We start from the raw sequence: 14,753 nt of genomic DNA, 5'->3' as shown, positions 1-14,753 counted from the left end.
CAGGAATTCTCCTACGGATGAGTTCCATTTGGGCCGTCTCCTTCACTTCCTTCAGACTGGAGTGAATTTGGGCCTAAAATTAGGGTCCATAAGGGTTCAAATTTCGGCCTTATCCATTTTCTTTCAAAAAGAATTGGCTTCTCTTCCTGAAGTACAGACGTTTGTGAAGGGAGTACTGCATATTCAGCCTCCTTTTGTACCTCCGGTGGCGCCTTGGGACCTTAACGTGGTGTTTCGGTTCCTTAAGTCACCTTGGTTTGAACCACTCAAAACGGTGGAATTGAATACCTCACTTGGAAAGTGGTCATGCTGTTAGCCTTATCTTCTGCAAGGCGAGTTTCGGAATTCACGGCTTTGTCACATAAAAGCCCCTATCTGGTTTTTCATGTGGATAGGGCGGAGTTGAGAACTCGTCCCCAATTCCTTCCTAAGGTGGTTTCATCTTTTCATATGAACCAACCTATTGTCGTGCCTGTGGCTACGCGTGACTTGGAGGATTCAGAGTCCCTTGATGTGGTCAGGGCTTTGAAGATTTATGTGGCCAGAACAGAAAGGGTCAGGAAGACAGAAGCATTGTTTGTTCTATATGCTGCCAACAAGGTTGGCGCTCCTGCTTCAAAGCAGACTATTGCTCGCTGGATCTGCAACACGATTCAGCAGGCGCATTCTTCGGCAGGATTGCCGTTGCCAAAATTGGTTAGGGCCCATTCCACTAGGAAAGTGGGCTCTTCTTGGGCGGCTGCCTGAGGGGTCTCGGCATTACAGTTGTGCCGAGCAGCTACTTGGTCGGGATCAAACACCTTTGCAAAGTTCTATAAGTTTGATACCCTGGCTGAGGAGGACCTCATGTTTGCTCAATCGGTGCTGCAGAGTCATCCGCACTCTCCGGCCCATTTGGGAGCTTTGGTATAATCCCCATGGTCCTTACGGACTCGCAGCATCCTCTAGGACGTTAGAGAAAATAAGATTTTACACCTACCGGTAAATCTATTTCTCGTAGTCCGTAGCGGATGCTGGGCGCCCGTCCCAAGTGCGGACTTCTTCTGCAAGACTTGTATATAGTTATTGCGTGCATAAGGGTTATGTTGTAGTTTCATCGGTTTGGACCGAGACTATATTGTTTGTTCATACTGTTTACTGGGTAGTTTCTCACAAGTTATACGGTGTGATTGGTGTGGCTGGTATGAATCTTGCCCTTGGATTATCAAAATCCTTTCCTCGTAGTGTCCATCTCCTCTGGGCACAGTTTCTCTAACTGAGGTCTGGAGGAGGGGCATAGAGGGTGGAGCCAGTGCACACCCAGAGTTCAGTTCTTTCTTAAAGTGCCCATGTCTCCTGCGGAGCCCGTCTATTCCCCATGGTCCTTACGGAGTCCCAGCATCCTCTACGGACTACGAGAAATAGATTTACCGGTAGGTGTAAAATCTTATTTTTTTCTTTATTATTTTTCTTTTTCTTTCTTATACTCACAGACTGGCAGCTCTGCCTCTGCCAGTTTGCACCGCGGGAAGCTGGCAGCGAGGTCTCATCGCAGCTGCGTGCAGCTCGGGATGGGCCTCGGCTGAAGGAGACACTAGCTCTCCGGAGACTGGCCGGACACCGCTGCGTGCGGTGCGTGTCGGGGTCGCTCCGTCAGCAGAAGTTCCTGGCAGCATGGCAGCGGTAGGTATAAGTGGCCGGACACCGCTGCGTGCGGCGCGTGTCGCGGTCACTCCATCTACAAAGCAAGGACAGCTGTGTGGATAAGCAACCGAGTTGCAATGTGAAGCAGCAGCGGTGAGTAGAAACTTAACTTTTTTCTAATGCTGAGCCATGAGACAGCCGCCAGAAGAGCTCTTATAGCTCACACAGCTAAACTCTGCATTCCTGAACACAGGGTCACAGGTTCAAGTCTCCAGTTCTCCAGTTAACTATTTAAGAGTCTGACCCATTCCTGGTCTCCGGCGGCACACCGCTCCCCGCTCTCAGTTTCCTTGCACGGCGCAGAGAGCCGTTGGCGCTGGCATCGGCTCTGCAGTCGGGGTTTTGGGTCTTGCATTCTGGAGCTTCTATACCCTAATGGTTGGAGCTCCCGTTCAGAAACTCAGCACTACCCCCCTCCCCGCCCGCCCCCCATACCGCTGCTCGCACGCTCCCCCTGCACACTGATTCCCGCTCTGCACGGCTCACAGAGTTTTTTGCCTGTAAAACTTATTTGGTGGAGTTAAATTTCTCCCCTACAATGCTGTCTCCACAGCTTGGAGAGTTTCGGAGCTGTGGTCTTGGCTTGCATGTCTCCTGTCCTTATCTTTTATGAATACAGGTGGGGTTTTGTGTGTGTGTGTGTGTGTGTGTATATAGATAGATAGATAGATAATTTCACGGAAAATTGGAGAACAGCGCCTTAGATTATCCTAATAAGACACACTAATTAGTGATTTAAGAATGATTTCGCAAGACTTTTGTTAAAAACACATAACACACCTCAAAATATAGAGGAGTGGCAGCTCTTGCACAGTACGTGAGTGGATATATAACAAAGTGGAGTGAATAAGAGCGCCTACATTCAAATTAGTGAAAACACCCTGTGAATTGTGTAGATACATTGGTATTAAGAGCAGCAACTTAACTTAAAGCAACATCTTCAGGCTGCTGACTCTTAGTTGAGAAAACATGTAAATAGAGAAACAAATCGGCGTAGTGTGTACTGTTTTCAAACTGTTTTCATGAAAGCTCATAATTAGGAACACTGCTGGTCCCAGTAAACATTCAAAGAGCAAGTTAAATAAAAACCACAGTTTTAATATACACAGTCCAGTCGCAAAGGTAGGTATCAAATGTACAAGATTAAAATATAAAAACAGCCTTTATTTACTATTGCAACAGTGACAGACTTTGGTTATTGTTCAGTGTTACATTTTGCCATGGTAACATGTCCCTGAAAATGTAATTGCACACTGTATTTTCAAATTGGCGAGTGCATCTTTGTAACATAGTATCTAAGGTTGAAAAAAGACAATTGTCCATCGGATTCAACCTATTTGTGGTCTCCTATGCACGATTATTTTGTATAAAATTTTGACTGAAGTTGCTGACTGCCGTTCCGATTAACCCCTCTTTTTTTATAATAACCATAGTGCGTTACTATGCCCCGTAACCCTGGATATCCTTATCCATTAGGAATTTATCTAACCAATTCTTAAAGGTGTTGACTGAGTTGGTCATTACAACTCCCTCAGGCAGAGAATTCCAAACACGTATCGTCCTTACCGTAAAAAAGCCTTTACGCCGTATTGTGCGGAATCTCCTCTAACCTGAGCGAGTGTCCACGAGTTCTCTGTGTTGATCTAACCAAAAACAGGTCCTGCGCAAGATCTGTATAATGTCCCCTTATATATTTGTAAATGTTGATCATGTCCCCTCTTAATCTCCTCTTTTCCAGTGTAAACATGCCTAGTCTTGCAAGCCTTTCCTCGTATTCCAGCGTCTCCATACCCTTAATTAGTTTGGTCGCCCGCCTTTGAACCTTTTCTAGCTCCAGGATATCCTTTTTGTAGTAAGGTGCCCAGAATTGTACACCGTATTCAAGGTGTGGCCTCACAAGTGATTTATATAACGGGAGTATAATACTCTCGTCCCTAGCATCAATTCCCCGTTTTATGCATGCTAATATCTTATTAGCCTTCTTTGCTGCAGTCCTACTTTGGGTACTACTGCTTAGTTTGCTATCTATGAGGACACCTAAGTCCTTTTCCAGTACAGAATCCCCTAATTTTACCCCATTTAGTAGGTAGGTGTTATTTTTGTTCTTGTTACCACAGTGCATTACCTTACACTTGTCTGTATTGAAGCGCATTCTCCATTTCGCTGCCCAAGCTTCTAATTTAACTAAGTCATTCTGAAGCGACTCCGCATCCCCCTACGCATTTATAACTTTACACAATTTGGTATCATCTGCAAAAATTGACACCATGCTCTCTAGACCTTCTGTTAGGTCGTTAATGAAAATATTGAACAATAGCTGTCCTAATACTGAGCCTTGCGGCACACCACTTAGCACTTCAGTCCAAGTTAAAAAAGATCCATTAACCACAACGCGCTGCTCCCTATTATCTAACCAGTTTTTGACCCAAGTGCATATTGTGCTTCCTAGCCCTGATTCTTGTAGCTTGTAGATAAGTCTCATGTGTGGTACAATATCGAACGCTTTGGCAAAATCTAAAAAGATTACATCCACCTCTTTACCCTGATCTAGGTTTGCGCTTACTGTTTCATAAAAGCCAAGTAAGTTGGTTTGACAGGATCTGTCCTTTATAAACCCATGTTGATTCCTTTTAATGACCTTATTGACTTCAAGGAACTTCTGAATACTATCTCTTAGAATACCTTCCAATACTTTCCCCACTATAGATGTAAGACTAACTGGTCTATAATTACCTGGTTCAGCTTTACTTCCCTTTTTGAATATAGGCACTACTTCCGCTATACGCCAGTCTTTGGGAACCATACCTGATATTACTGAATCCTTAAAGATCAAAAATAACGGTTTTGCAAGTTCAGAATGAAGCTCCATTAGAACCCTTGGGTGAATACCATCGGGACCTGGTGACTTATTAATCTTTAAATGTTTTAATCGGTCACAGACTACTTCATCGCTTAAATAAGTACCTATCAGTGTGATATTGTCATTATTGAGATTGTGTGTCAGTCCCTGAATTGGGTCCTCTCTAGTAAATACTGTTGAAAAAAACTCATTTAGTGTGTCCGCTATGTCATTATCATTTTTGCTTAAGACTCCCAACTTGTCTTTTAAAGGGCCTATACTCTCCTTCTTTAATCTCTTGCTATTAATGTATTTAAAGAATTTTTTGGGATTCGCTTTGCTTTCCTTTGCTACTAGTTTTTCAGTTTCTACTTTAGCCGCTCTTATTTCCTTTTTGCATATTTTGTTACATTCCTTATAGTGCTGAAATGACTCTGCTTCCCCGTCAGATTTGTATTTTTTAAATGCTCGCCTTTTCTTGCCCATAAATTCCTTAATCTTTTTGTTAAGCCACATCTGTTTATGATTTTTATTCCTTTTTTTGCTGCTCGTAGGAATAAATTTGAGTGTATTTTTAGCTAGCAGGAATTTTAGTACCTCCTATTTCTCTGTAGTATTTTTTCCTAAAAACAAACCTTCCCATTCAATATCCCTGAAAAATACCCTCATCTTATCAAAGTTTGCTTTGCTAAAGTTTAGAGTCCTAGTTGATCCAGTATAGGGTTGTTTATGGAAACTGATATTGAATGTGACCATATTGTGGTCGCTGTTTCCTATGGGTTCCCCTACTATAATACCTGATACCAAATCCCCATTGTTTGTTAATACCAGGTCTAAGATTGCATTGTACCTAGTTGGTTCCTCAATTAGTTGAACTAAGTAGTTATCATTAAGTGTGTTTAAAAACATATTGCCCCTAGCAGTATCACATGAATCGTTTTTCCAGTTTATCTCTGGATAGTTAAAATCTCCCATCACTACTATGTCTCCTACTCCTGCTGCTCTTTCAATTTGTTTTAGTAACAATTCCTCATCAGATACGTTGATACCAGGCGGCCTATAGCATACACCCAATACTAACTTTTTTATTCCTTTTTCCCCGCATGCAATTTCTACCCATAATGTCTCGACAGTGTCTACAGTCCCCTCCTGAATATCTTCCCGTATATCAGGTTTTAAAAACGGCGTTACGTAAAGACACACCCCTCCACCCTTTTTATTTAGTCTGTCTCTCCTAAACAGTGTATAGCCCTCTAGATTGACTGTTCAATCATGAGAATCGTCCCACCAAGTTTCAGTAATGCCTATAATATCGTACTGTTTGCTGTAATGCGCGAGTATGCTATCCGGAGCATCTGTGTCAGGCATCCATCTGGTCTTTGGTACATGCCTTTGCATAATTTTACAGGTTCTACTCATGTCCCTTTTGGATGTAAAGTGCTGCCTATGGCTACTGCTGAGTGACTAGCTATTGAATATTCCCAGCGCTTTAGTGTCACCCATGGATAAAAGAATATTTGATTTTTTTACTTGTGTCAAACCCTTTTCTCCGAGTCTAATTAGTAACTCGGATTGGAAGACACTGTAAGTGTGTGTTTGGTTTTTCTGTTAGGTGTACACACTATTCAAATAATGTGTACACTTAAAACCGTGGGAGGAGCCATTAATAACACAGGAATAATACGATGAAAAGTAATGGTTTTCTGCTATCCTTCTTTAATTACACTATTATATTTTCATACCACTATAGTTACCAAATTATTTATATAAGTTCTGTTTCTTTCCATAGAAACTTGTTGCAAAATGGCTGGAACACAGAGCAAGAGCTCTAGAACTAACAGATAAGGTAAGTAATTATAGTCTATTTAAGTTTAAGTATCTGGGACACTGTTCTAGATATTGCTAGACTTTTAATCAACACATGTGACTGCGGCCCAGGCAGATTACACTGTTTACTGATACCAGCTAAAGCTCTTGTGTTACAGTCAGGATGGTAAAGGGACACCTTTGTTGTGGTTGCACAATACTCTTGAGCTTATGGGGAAAGATCTTACTGGATAGTTACTCAATGATCTGGGTGTTGATGCATTATAAGTAAAATAATATAATGCGTGATAACCAAAGATGGTTTTAATCTCCATACTTCCAGACACAAAATCGGTCATCAAAAAGTATCTGCTTTGTAATTTCCTGGATGCTGTAATTCCAAGACCTTTGTGATCTACATTACGGTCACTCTACCCATGAGTTAATTTGAAAGATGTAGTATTTAGTGTGCATGGTAGAGCTCTAGCAAACAGCAGGTTCCAAATTTTTTTAACTTTGTACAGTTGTGTTAAGTTATTGGATACTGATACTTTCAAATCTCTCTCTTGGATGTCTAAGATGGTTATATGGTTTTCCCAGTTTGGGAACGTAGTGTTCACTCTAAGATTTGTGTGCTGGGTGCTGACCACTGAAGACGGTACACTTCAATTTGGAGGGCGTGTATGTATATGTGTGTGTGTATGTATGTATGTATATATATATATATATATATATATGTGTGTGTGTATATATATATATGTGTGTATATATATATATATATATATATATATATGTGTAATTCCCCCGTAGATTGAAAGATATGACGTCTGATAAATACTTGTTGCATTTAACATTATTAAGAATATCATCACATGGTTGGGTTTGCATTTTGTTGCTGTAGTCAAACTGATAATGCACCAAATTACTTGCGCAGTACTTCACTGGAAATTTGTGAGGCAGCTCACCTCTCCATTTCATGCCCAGTGGGTTGCAGTGTTTGTGAGCCTGCGTGGTCCCCAGAGGGCTTGTGTGGAATTAGGGTTATTGGGTCACCAGTACATTTCTGTTCTTTGAAAGGTGGTCACCTTCTGGGTGTTGGGCTATTGCTGGGCACCTGGCCCTTTGCTCGACCCATCTCTTCTATCAGTGACTCTGGTGTCTATCTGGTGTGCTCCAGTGAAGTGCAGGCCGCAAGTCAGCAGTCACAAAAGGGCAGTATGAATCTCAATATTTACTAAACGGGCAGGGCGCGGCACACTGTCAAAAGAGCCTAGCGTGGACACTAGATGCAGATTTCTGAGGTGTGTTCAGAAATCTGCGTTGAGCGTGCCCTTTGGACATACCGTTTTAAGTACAGCAGCAATTTTAATATACTCCTTATTAACAAATACACATAAAATTAGTAAACAAAAATATTTAATGGTTCCCAGTCAATAAGGTATAGTTATCATTTGAATAATGCAGTACAGGGCAAATGTATATTTTTCATGCATCCCATCCAGACTACAATTTAAACCCAAGGTTAATTCATTCTGTGTAATACATTATTTAATAAAGGTTCAAATAGTAGTTTGGCATGACAGAGTATAAGAATACATGTCAACTAGCAGGATGGGTTAATTATATAATAATGTAATGTGTGACAGACTGGTATTTATAGCAGTACAGTGGGTTACTGCAGCATGAGGCAATTATTGCTGTCAAGCCTTGGATAATGTCAACAGTATGGGGTAATTGCAATGGAGTAACATATTTTGCCAAACTACTCTTTGGATTGAAATAAAAATAAACATTTTTGCGCATATAGACTAATATAATTACATAAATGCTATACATGATTTCACTGTCATGTGTTCTCCATTTGCAAATGCACAATGCTGCTAATCCTCACCCCTGCTCAAGAGCGTTTTAAGGGATGAGGGGGATTTTATACCTTCAGTTGGTAGGAAGTGGGCTTTGTTCTGCAGGCAACCAATCAGAGGTGGGAGTTGAGCCTCCCTCTAGCTCTCTACTTTACTTGTGCTAGTGGTAGAGTTAAATAGCTGTTTTGAAGTAATGAAAACTATATATAATAAGGTTTTACTCACCGGTAAATCTATTTCTCGTAGTCCGTAGTGGATGCTGGGAACTCCGAAAGGACCATGGGGAATAGCGGCTCCGCAGGAGACTGGGCACAACTAAAGAAAGCTTTTAGGTCACCTGGTGTGCACTGGCTCCTCCCACTATGACCCTCCTCCAAGCCTCAGTTAGGACACTGTGCCCGGACGAGCTGACATAATAAGGAAGGATTTTGAATCCCAGGTAAGACTCTTACCAGCCACACCAATCACACCGTACAACTCGTGATACTATACCCAGTTTAACAGTATGAAAACAACTGAGCCTCTCAACAGATGGCTCAACAATAACCCTTTAGTTAACAGTAACTATGTACAAGTTTTGCAGACAATCCGCACTTGGGACGGGCGCCCAGCATCCACTACGGACTACGAGAAATAGATTTACCGGTGAGTAAAATCTTATTTTCTCTGACATCCTAGTGGATGCTGGGAACTCCGAAAGGACCATGGGGATTATACCAAAGCTCCCAAACGGGCGGGAGAGTGCGGATGACTCTGCAGCACCGAATGAGAGAACTCCAGGTCCTCCTCAGCCAGGGTATCAAATCTGTAGAATTTTGCAAACGTGTTTGCCCCTGACCAAGTAGCAGCTCGGCAAAGTTGTAAAGCCGAGACCCCTCGGGCAGCCGCCCAAGATGAGCCCACCTTCCTTGTGGAATGGGCTTTTACTGATTTAGGATGCGGCAGTCCAGCCGCAGAATGCGCCTGCTGAATTGTGCTACAAATCCAGCGAGCAATAGTCTGCTTAGAAGCAGGAGCACCCAGCTTGTTGGGTGCATACAGGATAAATAGCGAGTCAGTTTTCCTGACTCCAGCCGTCCTGGAAACATACATTTTCAAGGCCCTGACTACGTCCAGCAACTTGGAATCCTCCAAGTCCCTAGTAGCCGCAGGCACCACAATAGGTTGGTTCAAGTGAAAAGCTGATACCACCTCAGGGAGAAACTGAGGACGAGTCCTCAATTCTGCCCTATCCATATGGAAAATCAGATAAGGGCTTTTACAAGACAAAGCTGCCAATTCTGACACACGCCTGGCCAAGGCCAATAACATGACCACTTTCCACGTGAGATATTTTAGATCCACTGTTTTAAGTGGCTCAAACCAATGTGATTTTAAGAAACTCAACACCACGTTGAGATCCCAAGGTGCCACTGGAGGCACAAACGGGGGCTGAATATGCAGCACTCCCTTCACAAACGTCTGAACTTCAGGTAGTGAAGCCAGTTCTTTCTGGAAGAAAATCGACAGAGCCGAGATCTGTACCTTAATGGAGCCTAATTTCAGGCCCATAGTCACTCCTGCTTGTAGGAAATGCAGAAATCGACCTAGTTGAAATTCCTCTGTTGGTGCCTTTTTGGCCTCACACCAAACAACATATTTCCGCCATATGCGGTGATAATGCTTTGCAGTTACATCTTTCCTGGCTTTAATCAGCGTAGGAATGACCTCCTCCGGAATGCCCTTTTCCTTCAGGATCCGGCATTCAACCGCCATGCCGTCAAACGCAGCCGCGGTAAGTCTTGGAACAGACAGGGCCCCTGCTGCAGCAGGTCCTGTCTGAGTGGCAGAGGCCCTGGGTCCTCTGAGATCATCTCTTGAAGTTCCGGGTACCACGCTCGTCTTGGCCAATCCGGAACCACGAGTATTGTTCTTACTCCTCGGTTTCTTATTATTCTCAGTACCCTTGGTATGAGAGGCAGAGGAGGGAACACATAAACTGACTGGTACACCCACGGTGTCACCAGAGCGTCCACAGCTATCGCCTGAGGGTCCTTGACCTGGCGCAATATCTCTCTAGTTTTTTGTTTAGGCGGGACGCCATCATGTCCACTTGTGGACGTTCCCATCGATTTACAATCAGCGTGAAGACTTCTGGATGAAGTCCCCACTCTCCCGGGTGGAGGTCGTGCCTGCTGAGAGAGTCTGCTTCCCAGTTGTCCACTCCCGGAATGAACACTGCTGACAGTGCTAGTACGTGATTTTCCGCCCATCGGAGAATCCTTGTGGCTTCTGCCATTGCCATCCTGCTGCTTGTGCCGCCCTGTCGATTTTACATGGGCGACTGCCGTGATGTTGTCTGACTGGATCAGTACTGGCTGGTGTAGAAGCAGGGATTTTGCCTGACTTAGGGCGTTGTAAATGGCCCTTAGTTCCAGAATATTTATGTGTAGGTAAGTCTCCTTACTCGACCATAGTCCTTGGAAGTTTCTTCCCTGTGTGACTGCCCCCCAGCCCCGAAGGCTGGCATCCGTGGTCACCAGGACCCAGTCCTGTATGCCGAATCTGCGGCCCTCTAGAAGATGAGCACTCTGCAGCCACCACAGCAGAGACACCCTTGTTCTTGGAGACAGGGTTATTAGGCGATGCATCTGAAGATGCGATCTGGACCATTGGTCCAACAGGTCCCACTGAAAGATTCTGGCATGGAACCTGTCGAAAGGAATTGCTTCGTAAGAAGCCACCATCTTTCCCAGGACCCGCGTGCAGTGATGCACCGATACCTGTTTCGGTTTCAGGAGGTCTCTGACTAGAGATGACAGCTCCTTGGCTTTCTCCTCCGGGAGAAACACTTTTTTCTGGACTGTGTCCAGGATCATACCCAGGAACAGTAGACGTGTCGTCGGAACCAGCTGTGATTTTGGAATATTCAGAATCCTACCGTGCTGGTGTAGCACCTCCTGAGATAGTGCTACTCCCACCAACAACTGCTCCTTGGACCTCGCCTTTATTAGGAGATCGTCCAAGTACGGGATAATTAAAACTCCCTTTCTTCGAAGGAGTATCATCATTTCCGCCATTACTTTGGTAAACACCCTCGGTGCCGTGGAGAGTCCAAACGGCAGCGTCTGGAATTGGTAATGGCAATCCTGTACCACAAATCTGAGGTACTCCTGGTGAGGATAGTAAATGGGGACATGCAGGTAAGCATCCTTGATGTCCAGGGATACCATGTAATCCCCCTCGTCCAGGCTTGCAATAACCGCCCTGAGCGATTCCATCTTGAACTTGAATTTTTTTATGTACGTGTTCAAGGATTTCAAATTTCAAATGGGTCTCACCGAACCGGCCAGTTTCGGTACCACAAACAGTGTGGAATAGTAACCCCGTCCTTGTTGAAGTAGGGGCACCTTGACTATCACCTGCTGGGAATACAGCTTGTGAATTGCCTCTAGCACAGCCTCCCTGCCTGAGGGAGTTGTCGGCAAGGCAGATTTTAGGAACCGGTGGGGTGGAGACGCCTCGAATTCCAGTTTGTACCCTTGAGATACTATTTGCAGGATCCAGGGATCCACCTGTGAGCGAGCCCACTGATCGCTGAAATTTTTGAGGCGGCCCCCCACTGTACCTGGCTCCGCCTGTGGAGCCCCACCGTCATGCGGCGGACTTGGAAGAAGCGGGGGAGGACTTTTGCTCCTGGCAACCTGCTGTTTGTTGCAGCCTTTTCCCCCTACCTCTGCCTCTGGACAGAAAGGACCCGCCTTTTCCACGCCTGTTTTTCTGAGTCCGAAAGGACTGTACCTGATAAAACGGCGCCTTTTTAGGCTGTGAGGGAACATGGGGTAAAAATGCTGACTTCCCAGCAGTTGCTGTGGAAACTAGGTCCGAGAGACCATCCCCGAATAACTCCTCACCCTTATAAGGCAAAACTTCCATGTGCCTTTTTGAATCTGCATCCCCTGTCCACTGGCGAGTCCATAAGCCTCTCCTAGCAGAAATGGACAGTGCACTTATTTTAGATGCCAGCCGGCAGATCTCCCTCTGTGCATCTCTCATGTATAAGACTGAGTCTTTTATATGCTCTATGGTTAGCAGAATAGTGTCCCTGTCTAGGGTGTCAATATTTTCTGACAGGGAATCTGACCACGCAGCGGCAGCACTGCACATCCATGCTGACGCAATAGCAGGTCTAAGTATAATGCCTGAGTGTGTATATACAGACTTCAGGATAGCCTCTTGCTTTCTATTAGCAGGTTCCTTGAGGGCGGTCGTATCCGGAGACGGTAGTGCCACCTTTTTAGACAAACGTGTGAGCGCTTTATCCACCCTAGGTGGTGTCTCCCAACGTGACCTATCCTCTGGCGGGAAAGGGAACGCCATTAGTAACTTCTTAGAGATTACCACTCTTTTATCAGGGAAAGCCCACGCTTCTTCACACACTTCATTTAATTCTTCTGATGGGGGAAAGACTACGGGTAGTTTTTTCTCCCCAAACATAATACCCTTTTTAGTGGTACCTGGGTTTATATCAGAAATTTGTAACACCTCTTTCATTGCTTCAATCATGCACCGAATGGCCTTAGTGGACATTAGACTAGACTCATCGTCGTCGACACTGGTGTCAGTATCCGTGTCGACATCCGCGTCTGCCATCTGAGGTAGCGGGCGTTTTAGAGCCCCCGATGGCCTTTGAGACGCCTGGACAGGCACGAGCTGAGAAGCCGGCTGTCCCGCATTTGGCATGTCGTCAAATTTTTTGTGTAAGGTGTCGACACGTGCACGCAATTCCTTCCATAAGTCCATCCACTCAGGTGTCTGCCCCTCATTGGGTGACATCCCTTCTATAGGCATCTGCTCCGCCTCCACATCATTATCCTCATCAAACATGTCGACACAGCCGTACCGACACACCGCACACACACAGGGAATGCTCTAACAGAGGACAGGACCCACAAAAGCCCTTTGGGGAGACAGAGTGAGAGTATGCCAGCACACACCAGAGCGCTATATAATGCAGGGACTAACTGAATTATGTCCCCTATAGCTGCTGTTATATATACTGCGCCTAAATTTAGTGCCCCCCCTCTCTTTTTTACCCTTTTCTGTAGTGTAGACTGCAGGGGAGAGCCAGGGAGCTTCCTTCCAGCGGAGCTGTGAGGGAGAAATGGCGCCAGTGTGCTGAAGGAGATAGCTCCGCCCCTTTTTCGCGGACTATTCTCCCGCTTTTTTATGGATTCTGGCAGGGGTAATTATCACATATATAGCCTCTGGGGCTATATATTGTGGTATTTTTTGCCAGCCAAGGTTTTTTTATTGCTGCTCAGGGCGCCCCCCCCCCTAGCGCCCTGCACCCTCAGTGACCGGAGTGTGAAGTGTGTATGAGGAGCAATGGCGCACAGCTGCCGTGCTGTGCGCTACCTTGGTGAAGACTGATGTCTTCTGCCGCCGATTTTCCGTACCTCCTCTTACTTCTGGCTCTGTAAGGGGGACGGCGGCGCGGCTCCGGGACCGAACACCAAGGCCAGTTCCATGCGGTCGGTCCCTCTGGAGCTAATGGTGTCCAGTAGCCTAAGAAGCCCAAGCTAGCTGCAAGCAGGTAGGTTCGCTTCTTCTCCCCTTAGTCCCTCGCTGCAGTGAGCCTGTTGCCAGCAGGTCTCACTGTAAAATAAAAAACCTAATTATATACTTTCTTTCTAGAAGCTCCGGAGAGCCCCTAGTGTGCATCCAACCTCGGCCGGGCACAAAATCTAACTGGAGGAGGGTCATAGTGGGAGGAGCCAGTGCACACCAGGTGACCTAAAAGCCTTCTTTAGTTGTGCCCAGTCTCCTGCGGAGCCGCTATTCCCCATGGTCCTTTCGGAGTTCCCAGCATCCACTAGGACGTCCGAGAAATATATATATATATATATATATATATATATATAATTAATTTATACATACACTCACTTTGGGGGGTATCCAATTAGTGGTGAAAATTCATTGGGTGTGAAAAAATGAGGTTTTTGGGGATTTTTCCCGATGTTTTACCAATATTTTTTTTTACAGTCTATCCTGTCGCCCTTTAAAAGTTCTTCACATTAAAACACCCAGATTCAGTGACACCTGTGTGCTATCGTGTTTGCATCCCCGAAAAGCTGGTGCTTATCAGGGATTTTGTTTCCAAGATAAGCCGCAGCTCACAACCGCTTTTCGGGACAATAGGATAGCCCCTGGCAATACCGTTACCCGCCGTAAATGACAGCAGGTGATTGGATACCCCACGTCAGCTGTATCGGGTAATCAGGAATATTAAACATGTCTAAAAATCACTATTCCCCAATCCCGAGCGGAATTGGGCATTTTTACTAGGTTGTTTTAATAATAATAATAATAATAATAATAATATTATTATTATTATTATTATTATTATTAATATTATGTTTATATTTATATTCCCTGACAAAACATCGATAATCACTGGCTGTTGATCAGTGGTGCCGGCAGATTGTGGAATCGCATACGCTGATGTATGATTGTCATTTGTTGTTATATATTGGGGGTTTTTTTGTTTGATTTTTTTCTATGTACTTTACTGTGCTTGTGCA

The 14,753-nt window shown here is 44.7% G+C and overlaps 1 protein-coding gene across 3 annotated transcripts in view; it reads left to right on the top strand.

Moving 5' to 3' along the window:
* The window catches only part of KNTC1 (kinetochore associated 1), a 736,750-nt gene that overhangs the window by 292,155 nt on the left and 429,842 nt on the right, over positions 1–14,753 (top strand). For all 3 annotated transcript variants that reach the window (XM_063964446.1, XM_063964444.1, XM_063964445.1), the window contains exon 23: positions 6,312–6,368. In XM_063964446.1, coding sequence (XP_063820516.1) covers positions 6,312–6,368 — 57 coding nt within the window. The remainder of the gene's footprint in view (positions 1–6,311; positions 6,369–14,753) is intronic.

This window comes from Pseudophryne corroboree, chromosome 1 (assembly GCF_028390025.1).
Source record: "Pseudophryne corroboree isolate aPseCor3 chromosome 1, aPseCor3.hap2, whole genome shotgun sequence".
Classification (NCBI taxonomy): domain Eukaryota; kingdom Metazoa; phylum Chordata; class Amphibia; order Anura; family Myobatrachidae; genus Pseudophryne; species Pseudophryne corroboree.
The sequence above is the reverse complement of the archived record's forward strand: the minus strand, read 5'-3'. Positions and strand labels throughout refer to the sequence as shown.